General features: G+C 44.5%; 1 protein-coding gene across 13 annotated transcripts in view; it reads left to right on the top strand.

The window, feature by feature from the left end:
• ARHGEF7 (Rho guanine nucleotide exchange factor 7) overlaps positions 1-27,116 on the top strand; it is a 146,588-nt gene that overhangs the window by 91,645 nt on the left and 27,827 nt on the right. For 12 of the 13 annotated variants that reach the window (XR_001884685.1, XM_017868234.1, XM_017868236.1 and 9 more), the window contains 5 exons: positions 15,214-15,336; positions 21,380-21,518; positions 22,324-22,383; positions 23,118-23,264; positions 25,151-25,237. Coding sequence is in view for 12 of the 13 variants with exons in the window: in XM_017868234.1 (XP_017723723.1) it covers positions 15,214-15,336; positions 21,380-21,518; positions 22,324-22,383; positions 23,118-23,264; positions 25,151-25,237 (556 nt within the window). In the remaining variant the exon portion in view is untranslated. Of the gene's footprint in view, positions 1-5,354; positions 5,407-15,213; positions 15,337-21,379; positions 21,519-22,323; positions 22,384-23,117; positions 23,265-25,150; positions 25,238-27,116 lie in introns of those variants that run through there. The other variant, XM_017868242.1, reaches the window with a different exon arrangement.

The following is a 27,116-nucleotide window of genomic DNA, read 5'->3' on the forward strand; positions in this document are numbered from 1 at the left end:
CTGGCTAACATGGTGAAACTCCGTCTCTACTAAAAATACAAAACAAAAATTAGCCGGGTGTGGTGGCGGGCGCCTGTAGTCCCAGCTGCTCAGGAGGCTGAGACAGGAGAATGGTGTGAACCCAGGAGGCGGAGCTTGCAGTGAGCCGAGATCTCGCCACTGCTCTCCAGCCTGGGCGACAGAGCAAGACTCCGTCTCAGAAAAAAAAAAAAAAAAAAAGTTACTTGGCAAGTCTGTTTTTGCTTAGGCATTGTAGTCAGTGCTTCTGGGATCCACGGCCGGTTGCAGGCAGTGTCTTCTCCCGGAATCTCTCTGAACCATGAAGTGGGTAACCACTTCCACGTACACTTGTGCATGCATGCATTCACTCTCCTGTTTTTGTTTTCCCCCCAGAATGACCCTATGCCTAGACTTCTTTTGTAGCTTATATGACTTTTTCCAAGCATCATTTTATCCCAAAAAGGGATCTCTTTGTCTGTGGTTGCCGCTGCAGTTGATACTTCCAAAGTGGGAGGTGTGCCCCGGGGCCTTGTCCTCCTGGGGTCCTTGTGTGGTCCTGGAAGGCGCAGCCGCAGGTGATTTGCTCAGCACTGGGGCAGAGGCCTAGATGATGGCGTTCCATAGGAAGCACTAGCTAAGATGGCATAAAAGAGTTAGTCTCATTATAAAATATCCAGAAGCTCTAGAGTAGGACAGAGTGAAAGACCACCAATAAACTTTTCACCCAGATGTGATGATCGCCGATATTGCCTTCCATTTCTCTAAGCTTTGGTGTGTGGGAAACACATGCATAGCTAGGGCCAGGATTGAAGGCCTGCCTCAAGTAAGATGAGATAGTGAGTGTTCTCTCAGGAGAGCCTGCCGGTTGCATTTGGGCAGTGAGGTAACCTGATTTGACCTCAGTATGGGGCAGGTGTGAATAGCACAGGCAGAGGCTCCTCCTTCCCAGATGTCCAGTACAGAAGACATTACATGTTTTGCTGCAAATTAAATGATTGCAGATGTGAAAACAAGTTATCCCAGAGGAGAGCTGTAGAATAATTCTAACCGCTTTAATGTCATTAGGAGAGTTTTTCAAATACCACTTTAACGGCAGCTCATGTCTGTCTGATGGTTGCCTTATTGTAAATATGTACAGTGAACTTCCGTGTACAGACCTACTATTGAATTGTTAGTGTGTTCCGGTATTTTTCAGTTGTTAACTCGTTTAATCCTTTGAACAACCCATGAGGCAGGTGTTTAAAGATAAGAAAGCTACGACACCAAGAGGGTGAGGGATGTGCCCAAGGTCACACAACTGTTAACTGGGGACTCAGGTTTGGAGACAGGTTGTCTTCATTCGAGGTGTGGATGTGAAAGGTTGATTCTGAGAGTCTCTGATTCATAGTTCCACCTCTTTCAGTTGGCATTGCTTTTCCCAGGCCTGGCAGCTTCTCTCCCCACCCTCGGCTGCCCTATGGCAGCCCCCGTGAGAGCCCCCAGCCAGTTAGGTTCCTCTCCCAGCGCCAGGCCCAGGCGCAGCTGGAGCCCAGGCTCCCTTCTGTTGGGGGCAGGGCCCCTGCCTCACTTTGGGAGAAGAAAGCCTGTAGTAGGGAGAAAGAAGATAGTGAGTGCTCTCTCAGGATAGCATTTGAAATGCAGTTTTCCTTCAAACTGTTACTCTAAGTGTCGGAGAATTCCCTGTACTACATGATTTACTGTAGACCCTGTTACAGTAGGATTTAAAGAGCCTTTGGACTAGTCCGGGAATGTGGAACAGTGGCTTGTAAAAAAATTGCTTCTGTGGGAAAAATGAATTCTTGGAATCTAATAGTGTCTTTTAAACAAGTTTTTAAAATAAAACTCATAAGTTGGGAATTTGCTTCTAGTTTATGATAGAAAGGAGGTTAAATTCTGATGAAAATAGAACTTCATAAGTTCTCTTAACCTAACATCCTGGTTGTACCAAATTTTATTCTTATTTATTTTGATGGTGACTCAGTGGTCTTCTGATACTTTCCCTAAAGAAATACTAAAATACCCAGTAACTCTCCAGCTCTTTGTTGAGATGCCAGCGCATGGGCTGGCGAACAGTGGAGATAGCAGGATTTGCCCTGTTCCCATCTCAGAAGTACAGCTCTTGATATAGTGAGGGTGCCCGGATCACTGTACCTCAGGGTCTCCCCCATGCCTGGGACTACCACACTAAGTGTGTTGTATGTAAGACTGTTGCTGGGGCAGCCACCGACCATTTCACCATTCCTCCTTGAAAAAATAGTGTTCTAGGCACACCCCGCCGCCCCCCGCCCCCCATTCCCCAGTTCTTACCGATCAATATACTTCGTGACTGTTTAGTTCGCTTTGGTGACCGTTCAGTGCCACCTTAATTGACCTCTCACAACCCTGGTTATCATAGTGAAATGTTCTCGAGCGTCCGGCTCTCTCATGCCACCATGTGATACTAGGGGACGCTTTTTCCGTGGAGTTTCCATAGGTGGTTTTTCCTTTGTGGAGTTTCGCATAGGTTTTCCTTGTGGAGTTTCACATAGGTTTTTCCTTGTGGAGTTTCACATAGATTTTTGATGGTTCTGCTATGTTCTCTGGCTATCTGGGAGATTACAGAACGCCATGCCTGTGGAGGACTGGAAGGGAAACCTACCCTTTTTGTAGCTAAAGTTGAACCACTGTGGTGCTAGTTCATGGGTGTTATTAGTTTAGAGGGCAAGGTGGTGGTGAATTCTTGCTCCAGTCCTTTACTCAGATAGTTCTAATATGTTGTACATTTTCTGTAAGGTGATACTGAAAACAGTCCATCAGGAGAAAAATTTTCTTCTCTAGAGACTCAAATTCTTAGCGTATTTGTTCTTTGAACTGTTTTTTAATAAATCGGTTAACTGCAATGTTTATAATTTTCAGGTTCTATTCTGGTGACAGTTTTTTAAAAAATGTGATTTTGAGTGAAGTTGTTTGAGGGGATATGGGTGCCACTAGCATGAAGGCCAGGCTCAGAAGAGGATTCGGGCTAAGGCGCCGAGTTCCGTTTGGGGTTACTGTGCATTTCAGTTGGAGATGTCACCTGGGAGGGTGGAAGCGGAGACTGGGAGCCACAGACTTCCCACCCGGCCTACTGCATGTGTGGGAAGAGGTGTGGCCCAGGTAAGGGTTAGGTTTGGATTGACAGCTCTCTTGGTCACCTGCCTCATGTTGCTTGCCCACGTCTGTCCCGGTGTCCTCATCTACAAAGCAGGGGTGCTGGTGTCACCTACCCAGAGTCTCCCGGAGGTGAAGTGGCCTGGTACTTACAGAACCATCTGCAAATGCTCGGGGCCCTGCTTGGCGTCTGGAGCTGAGTTCTCCTGCAGCCTCTGTTCCACCAGGGCCCTCCCTGTGCACCATTTGTAACTTTGGTTGTGAAAACGTAACTTCACGCTGGCTTTGGAGGGCCCTGAGTGAACTGGCTGTTTTCAGTCACATTAGTGAGGGACTTTTTTCCTTGCCCCTCCCACTTCTACAGCTTTGTCTTCTCTTACTTTCACTTTCTGCCCTTAGACTGGGGACATTTGATGACTGTCTTTAACTGGGGGATATTTTTTCTGTGGAAGGTGGGGTCATGGTGCTTTCTTTTCAGTGCTGCTTTTGTCTCGGCTGTGGTGTTCGGGGATATCTGACAGGCAGTTGGCTAGCCGTGGAATCAGGTTGGACGTAGAGAATGATTTCATGAACTTCATGAATGGTGTAATGAATTGGTATGATATTTTATTCATTGTCTGGATCTTATTTTTTAATGTCCATATTTTAATTATTTTTTTTCCCAAAATAGTGGGAGGCAACTTGTTTTTAACCACCAACCAGTTAAGCCACCATTGCCTATATTTGGAATGGTTGAAAACAACCAAATGTGTCTTTAATCTTATTCTTATCCTACACCAATCAGTTACTTGATTAGTAGGCTGTAGCTACGGAGGAGGCTGTAGCTACGGCATGAACCAAAGAAGGCAGGAAGGTTTCACTTGGAAGGTGATGGAGAAAGAGAGCAAACGTTCGGGAAAGAAACATTTTGGATGATTAAGGAAGCTTTATAAATGGCATGTAGGGAGGCGCAGTGATTGGAACTGTGAGCACTTTAAGGTTTTTAGCCACCATGCCTCCTTGCCTAGAGGGTTACCTGTGGCACGTTCTCCCGGCCCACACTCAGATTCTGTCCTGAACCGGCTCTGCTTCTCAATTGATGCAGTGCGGTCTCCACCATCCCTGGTCTTTCAGTGTCATGGCCAGTTGTTGGCTCCTGTCTCTGAAGTCAGCCTTTCCGGATCAGATCTTTCTTGATTGTTCAGCTTGTCTTTTCGTGTTTGTGCTGACCTCTGTGGAGACCTTTAGTCAGCCTGCTTCAGGAATTCACAGGGTCTCCTCCTTCCTCGTCTTCCCTGCCCACTCGCTGTCTTCGCATCACCCACCTGTTGATTCTTTTTAGCAACCTTTGGCGTATCTTTAACTCTTCCTTTCCCCCCACCTTGAATCACTTGCCGAGCTGCCTGTTCTGTGCCCGACCGTCCTGAATGCCCTAGTTCAGGTCTTTCGGGTTTTCATGGTGTCTGTGCACTAACTTAACTGGATCCTGACTTCTGGTTGGTTCCTGTTCTGTCCAGCTTCTCCACTAGCACTGCTTCTCCTGAAATGGTTCATCCCAGAAACTGGGGGTGACACCGCTGTATTCGTTTATTTGTACACAGCACTGCTTCACCAGCTGGTCTTCAAGACATTTGGACAGGACCTGTTAAAATTGTGGCAATTTTTACTTCCTGAAAACAGCTAATTTAGATTGGTTCCAAAGTTGTAATAATCTACAGGTGTCCCTCTACAGATTGGACCGCCCTTTTTGACCTCTGTCCTCAGGCCTTGGCTCGTGGGCCTTTCTTGTTGCTCCCTGCTGGGGCTGAAAACTGGGATTTTCCCCCCACCTAGCCCTCCTTACTATTCCCTTTGTTTGGATTCACTTCTGCTTATCTTCTTACTAAAATCCTACTTAATCCTTCAGTCCCAGTGAACATACCAGTTCTTAGTACAGCCTTCCCTTTGTCTTTTGCGTTTTGTTTTAATGTATGTCTTGATTTTATTTTAGTGGTAAATGCCTTTCAATGTATTACCAACATCAGTAGACTGAGTTCCCATTTGTTGACTTGGATATGATGGGACTTCAGTGTATCAAAGAAAATATCCAATGTGTTTATAAGTATTTAATGTAATTGTTTGAATAGTTAAATATTATGTAATGATTTTGATCAAAAGTTAATTATAAAGCCTAAGATAATAGGGAGGAGGTGGAGCAAGATAGCCGAATAGAAACCTCCACTGATTGTCCTCCCCACAGGAACACCAAATTGAACAACTGTCCACACGAAGAAATTCCTTCTTAAGAACCAGAATCAGGTGAGTGATCACAGTGCCTGGTTCTAACTTCATACCACTGAAGGAGATACTGAAGAGAGTAGGAAAGACAGTCGTAAATCGCTGATGCTGCCGCTCTCTCAACTTCAGCAACAGCTGTGTGGCACAGAGAGAAAACCTGGGCACTTTGGGGAGGGAGGGCTCAGTGGTTGTGGGACTTTGTATTGGAACTCAGTGCTGCCCTGTCACAGTGGAAAGCAACATTGGGCACAGAGGTAGCATTTAGACCAGTTCTAGCCAGAAGGCTACTCACTGGTCCCAGCAGTTGGAACCAGAGTTCTGGCAAGCCCCACCACCGTGGGCTAAAATGCCCTGGGGTTCTAAGTAGACTCGAAAGACAGTCTAGGCCACAAGGACTGCAGTTCCAGGCTAAGACATGGTGTTGTGCTGGGGCTCTGAGCCAGTGGCCTTGTGGGGCATGCGACCTAGTGAGACCTCAGCCGGGGCAGCCAAGGAAGGCTTTGCACCGCCCTCCCACAACCACAGGCAGTGCAGCCTGCAGCTCCAGGACAGACTCCTTCCTTCTGCTTGAGAATGAGGGAAGAGTAAAGACGACTTTGTCTTGCAGCTTGGATACCAGCTCAGCCACCTTTAGGATAGGGCATCAGGCAGAGCCCTGAGGCTCCCAGATGATGTTTATAGACATACCTTGGACCAAAAGGGAACCCACTGCTTTGAAGGGAAGTACCTGGTTCCTGTCAGGATCCAACATCTGCTGACTAAAGAGCCCTTGGGCCCTAAGTAATCAGCAGTGGTACCCAGACAGCACTCACCATGGGTCTTGCATGAGACTCAAAGACGAACTGGCTTCAAATGTAACCCAGCACATTCCCAGCTGTGGTGGCTACAGGGAGGAACTCCTTCTGCTTGGGAACAGGAGAGGAGACTTTGTCTTGCAGCATGGGTAACTGCCCAGCCACAGTGAGGGAGAACATCAGGTGGGCTCTTGGGAGTCCCCAGTTTCAGGCCTTGGCTCTTAGACATGATTTTGGAACCTGCCCTCGGCTAGAGGGGAGCCCACTGCTCTGAAAGGAGAGAGAGACTCAGGCCTGGCAGCATTCATCACAAACTGACTGAAGAGTCCTTGGGCCTTGAATGAACATTAGCAATAAACAGGCAGTACTTGCTGCAGGCCTAGGGTGGTGGTGGACATACGGAGAGGTTCCTGCTTATGGAAAAGGGGAGTGAAGAGTGGGAAGGACTTTTTCTTGTGACTTGGGTGCCACAAGAAATATTCAACTGCGGTAGAATAGTGCAGCAGCTAGATTCCTAAGGTTTCAGCTTCCAGGCTCTGGCTCCCAGATGGCATCTCTAGACCTGCCCAGAACCAAGGGGAACTCACTGTCCTGAAGGAAAGGACACATGCCCATCTGGCTTTGCCACCTACCGATTGTAGTGTCCCAGGGTCTTGAGCAAACATAGGTAGTAGCTAGGAAGTGGTTACCATGGGTCTTGGGTGCAGTCCAGTGCTTTGCTGGCTTCGGGTGTGAACCAGTGCAGTCCCAATGGTGGTGACTACAGGGGTATTTGTGTCACCCTCCTCTAGCTGCAGCTACTCATCTCACACACACACACACACCCCTCTCTCTCTCTTTCTCTCTGTTTGGGAGAAAGTAAGGGAAGAGAACAAAGAGTCTCTGCCTAGTAATTGAAAATTCTTCTGGATTTTATTCAGGAACACCACAGTGGTTCCTGTGTGAATCAGCAAGAGTCTCAGCATGACTGGGCGTGGGGTGCCCCAGTTTAATGCAGATATAGCTGCTCTGAGACCAGAAACTTAAATCACAACACCCAAGTCCCTCTGAATACGTAGAAGCCTTCCCAAGAAGGATGGGTACAAACAAGCCTACTCTGTGAAGACGACAACAAACACCTAACTCTTCAACGCCCAATGCCCAGACACTGACAAACATCCACAAGCCTGAAGTCCATCCAGGAAAATAGGAACTTGCCAAATAAAGCCACCAGTAAACAATTCTGGAGAGACAGATGTGACCTTTCAGACAGATCATTTAAAAATAGCTATTTTGAGGAAACAGTGAAATTCAAGATGACAGAGAAATCAGTAATCCTATCAGATAAATTTAAAGAGATTGAGATATGAAAGAATCAAGCAGAAATTCTGCAGTTGAAAAATGTAGTTGACATACCGAAAAATGCATCAAAGTCTCTTAGTAGAATTAATCAAGCAGAGGAAAGAATTAGTGAGCTTGAAGACAGGCCTAAAAATACACAGAAGAGACTAAAGAAAGAATAAAAAACAATGAAACATGCCTAAAAGATACAGAAAATAGCCCCCCAAAACGGCAAATCCAAGAGTTATTGGCCTTATGGAGGAAGTAAAGAAAGACGTAGGGGTAGAAAGTTTATTCAAAGGGATAATGGATAACTTCCCAAACCGAGAGAAAGGTATCAATATTCAAGTACAAGAAGATTATATTAATAAAACACTGAGTAGATTTAACCCATAGAGGACTACCTTATGGGATTTAATAAGCAAACTCCCATAGGTCAAGGATGAAGAAAGGATCCTAAAAGCAGAGAGAGAAAAACAAATACCATACAAAGATGCTCCAGTACATCTGGCAGCAGACTTCTCAGTGGAAAGCTTCCAGGCCAGGAGACAGTGGGCCTGACATATTTAAATTGCTAAAAGCAAAAACCTGTTACCCTAGGATAGTATATCCAGCAAAAATATTCTTCAAACATGAAGGAGAAATAAAAACTTTCCCAAACAAAAGTTGAAGGATTTTATTAACACCAGCCCTATTGTACAAGAAATGCTAAAGGGAGTTCTTCAATCGGAATGAAAGGATGTCAGTGAGCAATAAGAAATCACCCAAAGGTATAAAACTCACTGGTAATGGTACTCAGGAGAATGCAGAATAGTATAACACTGTGTGTAAACTACTCATATCTTGAGTAGAAAGGTTAAAAGATGAACTGATAAGAACTACAACTTTTCAAGACATAGTACAGTAAGATATAAGTAGAAAAAAAAGTTAAGCACAAGGACAAAGTTAAAGTGTAGAGTTTCTATTAATGTTCTCTTTCCTTGTTTGTCTTATTGTTTGTGCAATCAATGTTGTCATTTAAAAATAATGAGTTTTCTTGTTTGCAAGTCCATGGTAACCTCAAATTAAGAAACATACAATAGATCCATAACAAATAAAAAGCAAGAGATTAAAACATAAAACCAGAGAGAATCACCTTTACTAAAAGGAAGACAGGAAGGAAAAAAGGAAGAGAAGATTACAAAACAAGAAAACAAACGACAAAATGGCAAGAGTATGTCCATAGTTATGAATAATAACATTGAACTTAAATGAACTGAACTCTGCAGTCAGAAGCTGTAGAGTGGCTAAATGGATTAAAAAAAAAAAAAAAAAGACCCAATGATCTGTTGCCTGCAAGAAACACACTTCACCTCTATAGAGACACCTATAGACTGGAAATAAAGGAATGGAAAAAGGTGTTCCATGCAAATGGGAACCAAGAAGAGCTGGGGTAACTATACTTACATCAAAGAAAATAGATGTCAGGACAAAAGCTAGAGACAAAGAAGTCATTATAGAATGATAAAGGGGTCAGTTCAGCAAGAGGATATAGCAGTTGTAAATATGCATCCAACATTGGAGCACCCAGATAATACAAAGCAAATATTATAACTAAAGAGAAAGATAAACCCCAATACAATAATAGCTGGAGATGTCAACACGCCACTTGCAGCACTGGACGGATCTTTGATACAGAAAAGCAACAAAGACATTTGACTTTATCTGCGCTTTAGAACAAATCGTTCTAGTAGATACTTATAGAACATTTCCTTGAGTGGCTTCAAAATACACATTCTTTTCCTTAGCACATGGATCATTCTTAAGGATCATATATATTAAGCACAAAACAAGTCTTAAAAATTTTTTTTAAATGAAATTCATCTCTTAAAAATCAAAAAATATAATTTCATCAAGATTCTTCTGACCACAATGGAATAAAACTAGAAATCAATAATGAGGAATTTTGGAAACTATACAGACACATGGAAATTAAACAATGTGCTCCTGAATGACCAGTGGGTCAATGAAGAAATTAAGAAAATTTAAAATTTTCTTGAAACAAATGATCATGGAAACACAACATATCAAAACCTATGGGATACAGCAAAAGCTGTACTAAGAGGAAGTTTATAGCTATAAGCACCTATATCAAAGTAGAAAAACTTCAAATAAACAACCTTAATGATGCATCTTAACAAGAAAAGCAAGAGAAAACCAAACCCAAAATTAGTAGAAGGAAAATAGTAAAGATTAGAGTGGAAATAAATGAAATTGAAATATTACAAAAGATCGATGAAACCAAAAGTGGATTTTTTGAAAATATAAAATTGACAAACCTTTAGCCAGACTAAGAAAAAAGAAGACCCAAATAATGTTTTCTTTTTCATTTCTGATTTTAAAATTGATACTGCAGAAATTCAGACTTGTTAGAGGCTACCGTGAACAACTGTATGCCAATAAATTGGAAAACTTAGAAGCTTTGGTAGTCAACAAGAGAGGGACCTGCCAGAGGCCATGTGGCTCCAGGGGCTGTGTGTCTGTGTCTGTCTCTACCCTGAGTGGGAACAGGAGGCTACTTGTGAAGTCTCATCTCTGAAGGCCATCTGTTGATCACAGACAGGCTGCTGGGTTCGCTGCAGCCGGAGATGTCTATGGAGGTTCCCCCAGCACATTGCTCTGTCTTCATGTGCATCTCGGTTTCCATCCGAAATCACTTGTTATTGAACTGAGAACTTTTCCTCTGTCTAGTTAGCAATATCACTAGGAGTAAATGTGCTAAGGGGGAAACTGCTTAGCATTTGATTTCTCAAATGTTTTTCCTGAGACCCAGTCATCTTTACTCTGGGTTAAGAAACAAAACCCTAGGGTACCCCCTTTTACCTTGTGCTGTTGCTGTTACTGTGAAGATGTAGACAGTATGTGTGACTCTAGCTGTCATCAGATCATTCATGGACACAGTGCAACATCGTACCTGTTAGATCATGGCTTTGATTCTGCCAGGAGGCCTAGTGGGAGCAGCTGGCATGATGCGTGCTGCCTCTAGTGACCCATGTGCACCATCCTGCTGCCCAAGGCCTTGATGTAGCCCCCGCAGGGTGCCCTGCCTGCACCTTATCACACTCTGAAGAGCAGCCTATGGAGCATAAGAGAGAGCCGAGGGGAACATCCTCTCCTTTAATTCTGAACTCATATTCTGTAGTGGTGATTTCTGTGAGTGGTTGGTTGTCGTGTGACTTCAGGTGTCTGGGCAGCGTTATGTGTGGAATATGTTGGCATGTTATGCTCGAGTCCTAGGGCTCAGCTGACCTTTATGAGCTTTATCTGCTACTGAATTAATGAACAAGGGCTTTATCAGGCATGAAACTTTGGTGACAGAAAATTCTTGGAGAATTGGTCTGGGACTGAAAGAGGTAATAAAAATCTAGAGCCTAGGCTCAGTGCGGTGACTGAAATAGGAAAAACCACTCGTACAGTGAATTGTTCGTTTATAAGTTATGCTTATAAATATGACTTAATTTTTGTTAATTGATGAAATATCAGAAATGAAAACCAATTTATCTCGATTTTCATTTCTGAATGGATCATGGGCTGTGGCACTGGCCGGGTAGGAGGTGAAATCTTAGCATAGCCCATGGTCCAGCACTGAGCAGTATTTCTGCAATCATAAGAATTTAACCCATTTTAGGTAGCACATATCCAATAATTTTCCTGTGCCACATCTCTGGCAGTGTTTTCTTCTTGGAACTTTGGCATTCCGTCATTACCCAGTTCTCTTCAGTCCTCCCAGTGAGGCATTCAGGGTTCTGTCATTCTAGAAGCCGGCCTCTTCCTGATGTTTCACTGTGTCTCTGCATATGAACATCACCTGCTCAGATGTCAGAATATTTTCAAAACCTGTGTGTCTGTACCTGGATTAAGGGGCGTGTCCTTCCTCCTCTGTAGGCTGGCAGCGGTTTGTTTGTAGCTCACATCACTGAGACTACATAATTGTCTTCAGTTTGCTTTTGTACAAAATGATAGCACTCACTTTAAGGTAGAGACTGTTACCCTGTTTTTAATCTGTTCCCAGTGCCTTGTAATGGTGCTGCATACATACAGTAGTTGAAATTAATTTGAGTCAGTGACTATCCTGCAAATGGGCAGAACTGTAGCTAATCCCTATAGGCTATGGAAACCCTGCTTAGCTGTTCACAGTTGGAAGTGGGTCTGCAGCAGTGCAGATGCTAGCTTACTTTGCCCTCTGTTGTGTTTTAATAAACTAAACAGTAAAGCACCGTAATAACTGCATGATACATTCAGGATTTGGAAACATGGTGTGGATGAATTAGACAAGTGGTGTTGAGAGCTTGCATTGATGGAAACGTGCTGTATCTGCTAGACAAATTCCAGTAGCCTCTAGCCACGTGGGGCTGTGAAACTCTGAAAATGAGATTAATGCAACTGAAACACTGAATGTTTAATTTTTAAAAAAATTTTAATTGACCTTACTTGAAATAGCCACAGGTGGCTAGTGGCTGTTGGATTTGAGGGTAAAGAAGCATGGCAGAGAAGGCAGGTGGGACAGCTTCCCAGTTGTGCAGAGGTCTGTCTGTCACTGCCACCAGCAGGAAGACTTCTGCATCCTAATCCTCAGCCTCCTTATGCTGTGGGCGAGGTCCCTGCTGTTGCAGACCCCACTAAATTCCCAGTCCCTGAAGGTACCTGTTGTGCTTCTGTGAGCTCCCTCCAGTACTCTGGGTGGGGACGTGTCTTGCTCGGAGAGAGATCAAAGGAGAGCTAAGAGAGAGAAAGAGATGGAAAGTTAAATATTGAAGGAAGGTGTTGGCCTTTTTTTACACAGCACGGGGAAGACTAGTATGTGGAGGGAGCACTTACATTTGGTAAATGTTCTTACACAGATCAGCCACCTGAACCTTTGTGGGATATTTTTATTACCTACATTTTACATTTCTATTGTCTGTATTATTTACAGTAAGTATGTTTGACATCTACATATTGCTATGTTTTTAGAAGCAGAGGTTTATTCTCACCTCTTTCCTGAAGCCCATGTTTTATAAAACTGACATGTTATCTAGTCTAGAAGGGAAGGCCCAGCCGGGTGTGGTGGTACATGCCTGTAATCCCAGCTACTCGGGAGCTGAGGCAGGAGAATCGCTTGAACCCAGAAGGCAGAGGTTGCAGTGAACTGAGATAGCGCCATTACACTCCAGCCTGGGCAGCAAGAGAGAAACTCCATCTCAAAAAAAAAAAAAAAAAAAAAAAAAAGGCAACCCACTGTGCTGGGAATGCTTGAGAGTCTGAGGAGAGAAAACTGTGGGTGGTGGGATTTGGAACCTCTGTCACAGCATAACTTCCTGTGCTTTTCTGTCTTCACAGCTATTATTGTAGGACATACTGATAATAGCTCAGTAAATTTTCTTAAATTGATGAGAACAAGAACAGTCTTTTTGAGCATTGGTTAACAGTTATTAAGGAATGAATAAAAAATTGTTGAAAAACAGGGAGAAGACCAAGTCAGCATGAATTTTGAGTGCTCTGTGTTTTGAACATGAGATTTTTCCTAATACTTGTGACTTGCTGATTCTCCTGACTATGACTTTCTCCAGCCACTACTTAGCAGCCACAGAGCGGAAAGCAGTGCGCATGAAGGTGGAGACACCCAGAGACTGGAGGAGAGGTGGAACCAGGAAGTCCTGGGTCTGAGGTGCTGCCCGCAGGGTTGAAAGGCATGCCTGCCAGCAGACACAGTTGGGAGCCAGAGCGTGCTGTGGTCTGAATGTGTTTCCCCAGATCATCTGTTATTACAGATGATCACCAATTGGATGGTATTAAAAGGTGGGCCTTGGAGGTGGTTAGGTCATGAGGATGGAGCCCTCGTGAATGGGATCAGCACCCTTGTAACAGCTGTGAGGGGAGGGCTGTTTTGACCCCCCTTCCCCCCCCCCCGCCGCCCCGTGAGGATGCAAAAAGGGACCACCAGTGCGGGTCCTTGGTCCTAGGCTTGCCAAGCGCTCCAGAGCTGTGGGCAGTGCATTTCTGTTGTTGATAAATGACGCCAAGTCGCGCGGTGTTTCTGTTCGCCAGGCAGGGGTGGACTGAGGCCGTGTGTTCATCAGAGGGACGGCAGAGCAGAAGCAGTGTCCCCATGAGTTGCAGGCCAGGACCCTAGTCCCGGGCTCCGTCCACCTTTGTGTTGGATGCTGACGGCTCTCCCCCCCCCCCTTTTTTTTTTTTTTTTTTTGGCATTCCTCAGTCATTTTGGTCAAGTACCTGCTCTGGGAACTTCCTGAGGAGCGAGTGCATGCCAGGCAGTTAATCCATGTGAGCGCTCACGGTTGACTCAGATAGAGACAGAGGAAGCGATTTCCGCCCCCATTTCAAGGGGTGCTTCAGTGTTTCTGGGCTCTGGTGCTGAGGAGGCCCATGCTTTTCCTCATTCTTGGTGTGAACAGGTGTTCCTCACTCAGAGCTCTTTGCATCCTGGTTTCTGGGCTTCTGAATGACTCTGCTGTTGTCTGGGGCCTCGGTTTTCTTTTGACCTCGTGCCAATGCTTGTGGACATCTTCGATCTTGTGCCTTACACTCTTTCTGTTTAGTTGTGTGATGATTTCTTTGATTGACTTATGCTTATATTTTTGGTTTTCTGTATCAGCAACTTTTATTCTGATGTGGAATGACTATAATACTTCCTTTTTCCCCTTTGCTCCTTTATTCCCCCCTCCTTTTTAGGCAAATGTATTTGTCGTCCTTTCATGCCTTCTTATAATTAAGGTTGGTACACTGAACACGCTTTGGAAGTGCTGTCCGAGAGTTGGGACTGGCAGACTCGTGTTTTCTGGAGGAATCTCTGGTGTTCGTGTTTTTGGTCACTGTTTCTCTGGCTCCCATTCCCTGGGTAGGAGGACGTAATCCTTCTGGTAATAGTGTGGGTATCTGGGGAGCAAAGACCGCCTGGGGTGCAGGGAAGGTGGTGGGAGTTCACGTGGGCCTCCTGTTTCCAGCACACGGGCCCCTGCTCCGGGTTGTCGCCGGTGTCCTCCGGAAACTCTGAGGCCCGGAGAGGTGAGCGCGTACCCCGTTAGCACACCCCTCACTGAGGCGGCACCACCGGGGGCCCTGATGCCTGAAACTTGTGCTGACTTGTCACCCCTCATGCAGCTTCCAGTGCTGATTCTGGTTGTCTCTTCCTCATTCTTTTTGTTTTTGTGAGTTTATGCTTCTTGGAAAAGCCTATTAACTGTCAGGATGCTGTGGATCTGGGGAGGAGAAGCACCTAATAGGTGGGCTCGCTTTCCAGTCTCTAACCTGAAGGGAAAGGCGGTTTTTGTATTTTTTGTTAGTCTTGATGCTGCTGCTTTGGTAGAAAACCTCACAGACTGAATAACCACATTCAATAATTCTCCTTACTTTATGCAAAGCTAAAGGCTCTGTGACATCTGTTTTTCTCACTGCCCAAAGAACTTGGGCCTGAGGGTTGGTTGGGATGCCGTGCGCAGTCCTGGCAGTCTGAACACTGCCGGAGAGAACCTGGCAGCAGAGCTGCTTTCTGGGCACCACTTCTCCCTGCTAGACTCAAGGCAGCAACATGTGTGTGCTGGGATCGGGGCCTCTTGTTTTCACAGACAGGTGCAAAGGGAGGTTCTCCTTACTCAGAGTGTTATATGTCTGTCAGTTCGCAATTGTCCTGTCTGTAAAACTGATGACTCTTTCCCCTTGTGTTGCATTTCTCCAGGTTGCCTGAAGCTCAGCAGAGAGTTGGAGGCTGCTTTTTAAACCTGATGCCACAGATGAAAACCCTGTACCTCACGTATTGTGCCAATCACCCTTCTGCAGTGAACGTCCTCACGGAACACAGGTTCGCTCGCTAGGCGCCTGGGCAGCGGGAGGGTGGATGGCTCTGGGTCCTTCAAATAGTGCATGAAATAGGATGATGCTAATAGTCCCTTGGTTATCAGAGGATATGAATTTTAATTACCCCTCAGAATTACTGCTGAGAAGTACTGGTAAGAAGCCTTTGAAATGAGGGTATTTCTGTAAAAGACAGACCTCGTTTGACGTCTTCCCTACAGCCTGAAGCCCTTTGGTTAATAGGTTGAAGGGTTGGTAAGTGTTCTGGGGTGTAGCCACAAGCTTAGTCAAGGGTCCTGGAATCATATTTCTCTCCGTTCTTAAAACTGGAAGTACATGAACCCGAGTTTACATCAGCTGTGAGAAAAAGTATCCCATTTCAGATTAATATTAGGTTTTATACACAAAACATTACATTGGAGACCGTTAGCTTTTCAACCTGAAACTAAAAACAAGTGCAACAGAGAATGCACAAATGTTCTGCTTATTTTGTGAGGCAAGACAGTGTCTGCTTCCTGCGAATTGGAGGAATATGTTTCTCAGCTGTTTCAGTTATTGAGGAGGCTCTTGGTTGTTAGTGTTAAGAATTGGTTTGTTTGAGGATTGGCTTGGAGGAGACCACACCGGGGCTTAGAGGGCTCAGAGGCTCACTTTCTGCTTCTAAAAGAGACCAAAGATTTGTATCAATGTTTTTACAAAACATTTCATAATTTCTTTTGAAAACAGGAATTCACATATTTTCAAAACCATAAATGGAAAAAGTATTGTTTTAGTAGCATGAAGATAAATGCCATTTTCTTTCTAACTTAAATATTTAACTTCAGCCTAACCGAACATTTCAACTTAAAGCCTCTTCAGTGAACAGGTGTTGGTTTCCTCTTTAGAAGCACATTTGGGGCTCAGGTGTGGCACTGCGTGGGTGTCCTAGGACAGCTCAGACATGGCAGCACAGCGGACTCGGCTCTGGCTGCTCCCTTCAGGCTCTGCAGCCTTGGGCAGATTTCCTCTTGTCTCTGGGTTTCAGCTTCCTTTCCTGAAGGAACTCATTCACAGGGATGTTATAAGCATTCAGCTAAAACTATCAGCAGGTCAGCTCAGGGTGAACACGCCAGACGCTCAGTGAATATTTTGTTGTCTTCTGTTGTATTTTTTTTTTTTTAAAGACCCTGGATAGTTATTGTTTCCTGGGTGTGCTCAAATATAAAAAGATTAAGATTTGTTTGAACTTCCTATTTGTTACTAAAGCATCTGCAGCCCAGAAAGGAAACAGCAGCCTTGAACAATGCAGGGAAAGGAAAGGAAGTTAGAACTCACAGCAGTCGCAGAAAAGGAAAACCCAAAGAAACCTCCCTCTGCACGTCCTGTTTGGGAGTGTGGGCTGTGTCCGCAGCACCTCCAAGCATCCAGCATGTTTCCAGTTATGCACTATGCCCCTACCCCTGGGAATTTATAGAGTGAATGAGATTTCCAGAAAGCACAATGCAAGTGTTAAATTTGTATCTCTGGAAGTTCTTCAAGAATTATTGATGGAGTGATGAGGAAGATGAACAGAAAGTTCATCTTTCTGAGGACCTGTCCTAAAAATGACATTGAAAGTCACTGGGACTGTTAGTTTCCTAAAATACGAAGCCATTCAAGAGCAGTGCTTGTGGGTGTGTGCTGCGTTTGTCCTCTTCTCTGTTATTGCCGTAATTAGTGTTTGTCAGGTCTTAATGAACGTGTAGCATTTTCCTGAAGTAACCAGAAGAAAGAATACAGGTGGGTTTTTGAGTCAGGAGGGTCTCTATGCCTCCTTCCCAGGGCTGCCCAGAGAGTGGAGGGGCAGGCTGAGGCCCACTCTGGACAGCAGCCCCGGGGGCAAGTCACTGTTGCTTTAGTGCTGGGAGTCAGAGCTGCAACGAGAGGAAGGTCCCCCGAGCCAGCAGGTGCCGCCGTTGTGGAACCTGAAGCTTGTGTGCCCTCCTGAGGTCCCTGCGCCATGAGAGTTCCCCCTCTGTTGGCTACACATTCCTCCCTACCCCAAAGAGCACGGCAATGAATTGGGGTCGGGCTTCCCTGTGCCAAGGCTCCTTCCTACTTCCTGCCTTTGTGCTGGGATTCTTTCTTGTTCCTGTTGCCGGCTTTTCCATGTGTGTGACGGTCTTTGAGCTGCCACGCCTGTGGGTAGACTAATCTGCTCATGCCGTGGTGTAATTTTTGAGGATTGGTTCAAGTGTGGTGGGTTGAAGTTTAAAGTCTTATTTGCATCTTCACCGTCCTTGTGTTACTTGGGTTTAAGTTGTAAGTGTGAGCCCTGCGAGTACAGAATGCCAACTCTGAGCGTTTTAGCAGCTCTGACCTTCCACGGTGTCCAGTGATGGAGGCAACACTTGTCCATGGCCAGCTATTTTGAATGAACTATGGGTGCCATAATTTAGTCTGTGAAAACGATTTTTTTTTCCCAGCAGTTTGTTCTTCTGTGCTTGGCTCTGTGCTTGCGTGTGTTTTGTGGCTGCCGTCAGCCCACAGCACGGTGTCAGTGAGGACTGAAGAGACCGCTATGGACGAGGCTGTGGGCATCAGCAGAAGTGAAGCTGAAGGAGCCGTCTTTGGTCAGGGTAGCTGTAACTAGCTGTCCGTCTTACCGTGGCACTCCTTTTTTTTTTTTTTTTTTAAACTTCAAACTGAAACTAAAATCCACAAATATTTATAAAATTTCATTTCCTTTTTAACTGTGTTTGTTCTGGCATTGTAAGAGTGTCTTGTGGATATTAAAAGGAGTTTTGCTTACACACATTTCACTTTTTTGGCTTCAGGGCTTTTTTTAAGGGAGTGGTGATGAGGGTAACTCTGTTTAGTTTTGTTAATTTTTCTCTGCTGTATCATAGTTAGGAAATTTCACAGGTAACCCTGAAATACAAATAATGACCTGAATGGATTTTTCCTTGATTCTTATTTTGGTGGAAAAGGTCCTTATGTGGATTACATTTAAAGCAGTTGAAATTTATTTTTAGTGTCATAAAATTTGATTTTCATGGAACCACCTGATAAATTCTCCAACACCTAGAGAATTGTTGGTAAAATATAAATTGCTCCTGTCTGAAGCCCTCATGTCACTCTATTCATGCTTTAGGAATGGATAGAGTGAGTAGTGGAAAGGGGAGCACTTCTAAGTAAACTGGGCAGAGGGGAGGGACGTGTGTGCAGAACAGACTGCCCGTGGTCAGAGGGGCCGGCCGTGCCATCCACATAGTGAGGGTCTGCCTTGGATGCAGAGCATCAGCCGTTCTGCCGGCAGTGATGGCTTGGGCAGTGGCCTTCATGCAGGCTGTCCTCTGTTTCACTTGCAGAATTGTAGGTCTGCCCCGCCTAGAGTTATGTTTGGGGTATTGATGTCTGTGAGTGCCTACCCTGGTGCCCAGCATGGTGAGCGGTCCCGAGGCTCCTCTGTCCTTGTGGTCCTGCTGTCCACAGAGTGCTCACTGTTGCCCCAGCTGAGAAGGGGGCGGGGGACAGTGGCTGTAGTGGCTGCAGCGGAGGGGGAGTCTGTCCTGGACCTTCCTCAGTTCCCCACCCATCTCCCCGGGTAAGGTGGATACTGAGGAAAGAAGGCAGAGGTCACGTGTCCATGTTTAGAAATGATAGGAATACGTGCGGTGTGCTCACGGGCTTACGTCAGTGCAGCCTGCACAGTGAGCAGGACACCTTGCTGTGCAGGTAGGTGCTACCCACAGCAGGCCCCTGAAGTTGGCACTGCACTTTATTTCAGTAACCTCCAGCCTGGGATTGTCTCAAGGAAATGATTTTTGGAAAGCACAAAGTGTTATAGACAACAGATGTTGAGTTGTCTGTTGCCCACAAAAGTGCACGTGCTGTCGTGCGTGTGCGCGCTCTCTCACAAAAGACACACACCATATACCCACACTCAGAAGTACTCTGACAGTTTCTGTGCTACTGATTTTTAAAACAGCATCAACATGATGGACAGCCTTACAGAAATAATTATGAAGCCTTATATATGGAGTTGATAAAATGTTTCTCGTCTTATTTTTTTATAAGTGGATATATGCAACATTACCCTTTTTTATAATTTGCTTTAGTGTTGATAATACCTGTTAAGTGTGTATATGTATTTGTTCATTGAAAGTATTTCTTGTTGGCAAGGACAGACAGAGGTGCTGCACCTGCATTGTTACTCTTTTTACACAGCGTAGGACCACACCCTGGCCTTGGTTAATGAGACCACCCTGGTTTTGTAGAAAGCATTTAAGACGTGAGTGGCCTTCTCGGAAGGTCTTATGTCTTAGGAAGTAGAAGGCTAGTTTCCTAGTGACCGTTTGGTTTTCAGCATGGTGTTTGAATTGGTTTCATTGGGGGACATTCTCCCTAGCTGCCTTGGCAGGGGATCCACATGGAATAAGGAGGGTAAGAAGCGGGAAGGGCTGGCACCACCCTGGCTCTCAGTCCTCCTCATGGGAAGCTATGTTTAGGTTGAACTCTCTGAAACTGTTAATATTCACTGTTTGTGGACTCAGTTTCCTCTGGGTTAACCTAAACACTGTCTGTCTGTTCCCGAGGAGCCCTTGATGGATCTGGTGTCCCCTAGACCTCTGGCAGTGGCCAGCTTGGCTGGGGTGGTGCAGTGGGAGGCTCCTGTGAGACCAGAACCGGAAATTGGCTTGTTTCTCAGTTTTGCTGTTAGGATTTTCATATTTATTTTAGGACATCGTTTACATAATGAGGATATAAAAGTATCTTTCCCTTTTAAGGGAAAACTTCCAGACTAGGAAAATTTGTTCCTAGGATGAGTGTGCCATGGGTATCATTTGAACCCAGCTCTGCTGACTAGAGACCCCTGTCTTCTAGGATGGGGCGTGGTGACGGGGAGGCGGGGGGGGGGTCACCTGGGTCTCCTGGATGGGATGTGGTGACTGAGAAGTCACCCTGGTCTCCTGGACCTGGCATTGGCTGCCAGCGCTGGTGCTGCCTCCCCTCCTTTCTGTGGGCTGCACACTGTCAGATGTGTGGACTGACGGCACATGCAGCGTGAGGGACAGCAGACCTGGGGCCTGGCAGAGACCTCAGAGATCGCCAGTGAAGGGGTGTCGCGGTCAGGTGACTGTCAGCCTTGACAGACGTGTGGGTGAAGAGCCAGACCCCTCAGAATCCTGCGCGTGTCCTCTGCCACAGGTGTGGGAACTCTGAGGACAAAGGTGACGCACATGAGGACTCCCTGTAGGGAAAGCTAGGTGAGGCACCGTGAAGGGAATGGTGAAAGAGGAACACGGGAAGATCTAAAACTTTCTAACTCCTTAATTTTGGGATATGCACTCAGTTTCTTTGTCCACACACAGGGACCCCTTCCTTCCTTACGTGTTGTGAGGATTGAATGTAACAATGCTTTTGAAGTTCTAAAGCATAAATCAGCATTCGCTGTCTGCATGCAGGGACCCCTTGCTTCCTCATGTATTGTGAAGATTAAACGTAGCAAAGCTTTTGAAGTTCTGAAGCCTAAATCAACGTTTGCTCTCTTCTGCTGCTGCTTCTCCCATTCCTCACCCCAAGAGCCATTGCTTACTCCCAGGCTGAGTGCTGGCAGCACATAGGTGGGGCCTGCTTGCTGGACGGTCGAACTCACCTCTGGGAATGACCGCCATCGGCTTGCTCTAGCTCTTTACCAGAGCAGCTCAGTCCTCGTTCTTACCGCCCTGAGACTCTGAGATTATTGGACTCCATTCTGGCTCTGAGCGTTTCCATTGGACATGTATGCATGGCACTGATGCGCCAGAGGGCCTCGGGCGTCAGTGGGATCTCATGGAGACCCACACATCCTGTGCTGTGTGTAGTTACTCTTGCTCATATGAGAGCAGGAACAGGACCCCTCAGGGGTGGGAATCCCCTTTGGCATTTCCAGATAAGCAGCGCAGATTTGGGATAAAAGCTGGAGCCTTCCAGATGTTAAAAGCAACACTCATGTTTCATGAATTCTGGCTGTTGCTCATGGAGATCAGAGAGCCACCATTGTCTCTCATTGCTAACCACACGTGTCTCCCTTGCCACTTGCTGCCCAGTGAGGAGTTGGGGGAGTTCATGGAGACCAAAGGTGCCAGCAGCCCTGGGATTCTCGTGCTGACCACGGGCCTGAGCAAACCCTTCATGCGCCTGGATAAATACCCTACGCTGCTCAAAGAGCTCGAGAGACACATGGAGGTACTGCTCTTTCATTCTCTTACTCGGAGTCCTTACCAAGGGTTAGTGGCATGGTCAGACGTAACTGTGAAAGGAAATATTATTCATGATTTATTTTAGAAGCCAGAACCAACAGAGTTTATAAAGAGGTTTTACTTAGTGGATTGTCAAAATGATTTTGTTAAATATTATGTTTTTCTCCTTACTCCAGCTCTATTAAAAAACATTTACCGCTTATCTCTCTTTTACCCACTGCTGCTGATTGAAAAGTTTCCAAAAGCTGAAACATGAGAACTGATTTTCAGATAATGTTGAGATGTCTTATCTGGATCATCAGCTACAAACAATGTGTGCATAAGTTATAGGGTAATATTGTACTGATCATTTAATGAATGATTATGCTCTTTTAATTTTGAATAACAGGTTGCAGCCTAGCAGAAATTTGGGTTAAAGTTACTCTCTTGGCTTGAGTTGGCAAATCTTTTCTATAAGGGGGCAGACTGTAGGGTCTTCATCACAGCTACACGGCTCTGCCGTTCTAGATACTGCATGTGAGCCGTGGCAGTGTTCCAAAAAGACTTGATTGATGAAGCAAGTGTTGGCTTCCCCACCCCTGCTGCTCGTGACTGTTCTCTTTCAATGTATGTTTCCCCTAAGTCTGATGGCTTCATGATTTTCTGAAAGACTGACACTTTAATGCTGACGGAAAAAGGGAATATTAAGGGTTGAAAAGTATTAGAAAAGTTTCAAGTTGGTCTGTAGAAAGTACCTTTTTAAGAAAAGCTTTTCCTTATGAAAGCTAATTGTATGTTTCTTTTACTCAAAGGATTATCATACAGATAGACAAGATATTCAAAAATCTATGGCTGCCTTCAAAAACCTTTCAGTAAGTGATTAAGCATACTGTTTTTTCCCTCCAGACATTATTGTGACAAATGAATGTAAAAGAATTATCAACTGAAAAAGTCAAATGATTAAAAAATGACTTGTGCTGACATGAAAGAAAAACAGAGTGGCATTCTATGGCTGGTAAACTCCTTTTAGTGGACTATGATAGAATAATTACTTAAAATTTTAAAATCACAGTATAATTGATGTTAGATCTACTTTAAAATTATTTAAAACTTTTTTACCCTTCATTCATGTTGTCTTTAATGATTTATTGCAAAACAGAACAATGGTGGTTCCATTTTCTCTGCTGTTGTGTTGTCTTACCAACTGCATTTTTGAAATATATGCCTTATTTTATAGCACAAGTTATACTTTGTTTCTTCTCTTCAGTCTTCTATATTGGCAAACACTAACAAAACCAGAATGAAAATACAGTTTTGTCCTGTCCACATTTCTTTTTCATACAAGTGGCAAAATCTGTTCTATTTTTCTAAAATAATACTTAGTATTCCAGAGCAGTTGTGTGCGTTGCTTCTTTTGACTTGATGACATACTTTCAAGCAAATACTTTCAATTCCGTATAATTAAGCAGATCATTCAATAGATTATCTGTCTGAAGAAGTAAGACATAAAGCAATAATTATCTTAAGGACGATACAGAGCAATGTGGCCAGAACTTAAGATTCTGGAAGTTTCTGTCTGTTAACAGTGTTGTTCTGTGTCTGTCAGGCCCAATGTCAAGAAGTCCGGAAAAGGAAAGAACTTGAGCTGCAGATCCTGACGGAAGCCATCCGGAACTGGGAGGGCGATGACATTAAAACTCTGGGCAACGTCACTTACATGTCCCAGGTCCTGATCCAGTGTGCTGGAAGCGAGGTACGGTTGCCCACATGTATGCACCAGGGTTTCTGTCCCACTCTTAGAAGCTCGTAACAGAAGATTTTAAAGGCATCTCAGCCAATGAAAAACATCTAATAGAAGCTCTATCTTATAATTTGTGAGCTACTTTTTTTTCTTGACACAGGAGAGAGGCTTATGGCATGTTAGAGAGGCTTAGAGCTGAGTGTGGACTTATTGACTAGTTTGATCCAGCTGAAGTCAGTGTGGCCTGAAACCCACGTGAACTGAAGGATGGCATGGAGAAAGACTTGCAGGAGTCCCATGCACACATCTGCACGGAGCTGTATGCGCTTATCTGGCCAGCAACTCTGTACCAAGGCTTGCTCTCACAGGGACCTGCCGCTCTCAGTGCTTTCAGGTCCTTATACTTTCCTGTGGAAGTATGCTAGCTGACGACATATGCTTACAGGAGTCACAGTTTTCTTATGGGTTTGGTTTAAGTGAGAGATCAACTCAGATTTTTGGGACATACCCACCCACACAGTGAAAATCGAGCAGTTTGTTTCATGATTCACACTGACATACATTCAGTGGGTCACTAAACAGGCACCTCTTTTTGAATTTTATTCTGCCTCTGCAAAATAACATGATCAAAACATGCTAAATGACTCATTTTGAACACGAGACTCTAAGGAGAAAAAGAAAACTGAAACTTGAAACTTTTACAGTGTGTTTTCCTTTCCACCTATAAAATACCATCCCGTCTACATAGTCCTGTAGTTTGGGTACCATAAGAAACCGTGATTATAATAAACCTCACATCTTTTCAGAAGCAGTTTCTTTTTGAATCATGCTCTTTTAAACTTTGTGGAAACATTTCCCAAAGTGTATTCTTTATAATATTAGATCTATACCACTCTGGTGGGTGTTACTCCAAAATGCTTCAGAGTGGTTCTGATCACGACTGAATGTAATTAGTGGAAAGATTGTTTATGACAGAGCTCCTCAGAGACTTGGCTCTCAATGTTCCCAAAGTATGTTGTGAGTCTTCAAGAGAGGACTATAGCAAGTCGGTCTCAGTGGCTTCTTTAAAGTATGGAAGACTCTTTTCAAGGTGATTTGCGTAAGCCTAATGTTCTGAGGAATATACTTGGGGAAACTAATTCCTAGGACTGATTACAATTTTGGGGGCCGTAGTTTAAATGTCAACATGTGAAAAGGACTGTCTGGCATTTTTTGTCTCTTTTTGGATTCTTAGGAACTTTTTTCTTTCACTTATCGTCTCTTTGGCTTTTATCTTACTGAAGCAAGTGATTTTTAATACATAAGTAATACTTTTAAGTCTGATGTAAACCAGGTGATGTTTATGGGGTGGATGAAAACAACACTGAGTTGACATTTGGGAGGTTTGGGAAGTGCCAGGAATTATTAATAGACCAAAATTGATTTTAACATTTTATCCTATCCTTTCTTTAGCTTAAAGACTTCACCTGTTCCCCTGACCCCACTAAAATGTATAGGTTCTCTCCTTTTCTCTGAACCAGAAAAGAAAATTTTAGCTTACCTGAAAATAATCACAGAGCTGAACTCCTTAACCAGATATATGTTCAAGATGTTACACAGGCTAATTGTGACTGCAGGATCTTTTAATCATTCAGTTTAGTTTCTTACCTTTTGTTTTTTGAAGAATTTAGAAATCCTTCTCTTTACCTATATGTCAAAGCTCTCTCTTAATCATATATTAAGACTTAATACAGAATTTATCATAATTGTTTCCATTTAATTTACCTGATAAAACTTGACAGAAATACCTAAATGAGAAAGGTCATGTGATGTTTCATAGGGTCTAGCATAAATATTTGTGCTCACATTGGAAGTAGATGTTTTTTAAGAAATGTTTTGGGTTTCTTTTTTTGTATTAGGAAAAGAATGAAAGATATCTTCTACTCTTCCCAAATGTTTTGCTAATGTTGTCTGCCAGTCCTAGGATGAGTGGCTTTATCTATCAGGTAAAACACAATCTAAATTTATATTTTATTGTGGATCTGAGGATAATTTCAGGCTGGCTTTGAATTTTGTGTTAAATATTACATGTATCTGTGTATGTCCTGTGTGTGTAGTGCTGTATGTTCCGATACGGATGTACAGCTCCTGTTTATGTTTCGTTGTGACTATGCAAGCATATCGTATGTTAATTTTAAAAAAGGAAAGAAGTGTAAATGTAGAGCAACCTCATAAGGACACAGACGACTGTGGCACAGGTCAGTCTCTGTCATTGCCTTCTGTCATTTCATGCAAAATACCTTGCTACTCCTTGCTGTAGTTTTGTTCTGTGAAATGGGTTCAGCTAGGGCTTGTGGGTTAGTGGGGTGGTGTAGACTAAGGTCTTGTGTCAGTGGCACAGCACTGCCCAAATGCATCAGCAGATAGAAAGTGATGTAAGTATGTAAGTAGCAGTGTGTGGTTGTTGAACCTTTTTAATTTTTGTTTTCCTGCTTTTCTTGGAGCAAATGTGACAGCGGATTTGAGAAGGAGGTGCAGGAGTGAGCAGGGCCTTTTCTGTTACGACAGTGGTTGATGGTGGTATGTGAAGGAGCTGGTATTTTTGCTGTCTAGTAGGTGCACTTGGCAGGTTTCGTTCGTTCTTTTCTGTGAAGTTGTAGAGGCTCATATCCTTCCCATCAACTTTCTGAGGACTGGCCAGTTACCACATAACCACTGCAGCAGAAGCCACCACTTTGTGTTCCCTGGGTTGCGTTTCACTGTAGCATGTGTTGTTTTGTGTTGTCCCAGCAAGGGCATTAGAGAACCCTAGGCAGACACTGTGCCTTCACAGAGGCTTTGTCGACCACCCAGAGAGGACTTGTCATCATACGCTTACTCTAAAACGGGTGCTTTAGAATTGATGAATCACATATATAGGAAAAGACTCAGGAAAATAAGGCTGTAGATTGTAAGGCCACTGCTGAAGAGAGGTGATCTGTGGCTAAGGTGGTGCCCACTAGAGTTTTCCAATAAACTAGCAGCTACTTCTTTGTTAATGACCTTGATAAACCTAAATCTCTGTCCTTTCTGGTCAGCACTATCTGGCTTCCTATTTTATATCCCCAGAGTCTCATTCCAGTGGCTGGAGACAGGAGCCTTCTCCAGCCTAAGGGAGAAGAGGTTGCCACTTGTGGCAGGCTTGAGTCTCTGCCTGTGAGGCTGGTGCTCACACTGGCTTTACCCTTGATGTGCTGACAGACTGCTGGGGCTCATCTCAACGACAGGATTCTATTTTTCCGTTCTTAGTACAGTGGTGACCCATGGTTTCTGTATCATCAGTATCCGTTTCTACCATTAGAGCACTGGCTTTAGGGGATGCTAAAAAGTGTTCGATCCAGCCACAGCCACAGTGTTCTGTACACCGATGTTCTGATGGGCTAGGTTAAACACAGTTGTGCAGTTTCATTTTCTATAGCACTCACAGCTGTTAAAGTACTTATATGCATTATGAATCTTGGAAAGGAGTTCACAGTGTGTAGCATTTTTAAAATACGCTTGGCCACAGAAGTGTCCAGCAGTCTCCTCTTCCACCTGCCGTGCTTTAGGATGAGATTTCTCCACCTGGGCACTGCGGACGTTTTGGACTGGATCATCATGGCCCGGGGCTGAGGACTCAGACTGTCCTGGGTACTGTAGGGTATCACCAGCCTCTCTGGCCCTTACTTGCTGGATGTCTGAGCCCCTGTCAGGTTGTGGCACTGCCACCCATTCTCTGTGGGGGCACGTTCCCCACACCCGTTGAGCAGCACTCCCACTGGAGGTGCTTATGCAGAATCCTGCTCCGCAGCTGATGGAGTGCTCCCCAGGCAGGACGACCCAGACACCACTGCCTCTTCCTGAGGA

This window comes from Rhinopithecus bieti, unplaced genomic scaffold (assembly GCF_001698545.2).
Source record: "Rhinopithecus bieti isolate Rb0 unplaced genomic scaffold, ASM169854v2 scaffold_3734, whole genome shotgun sequence".
Lineage (NCBI taxonomy): Eukaryota > Metazoa > Chordata > Mammalia > Primates > Cercopithecidae > Rhinopithecus > Rhinopithecus bieti.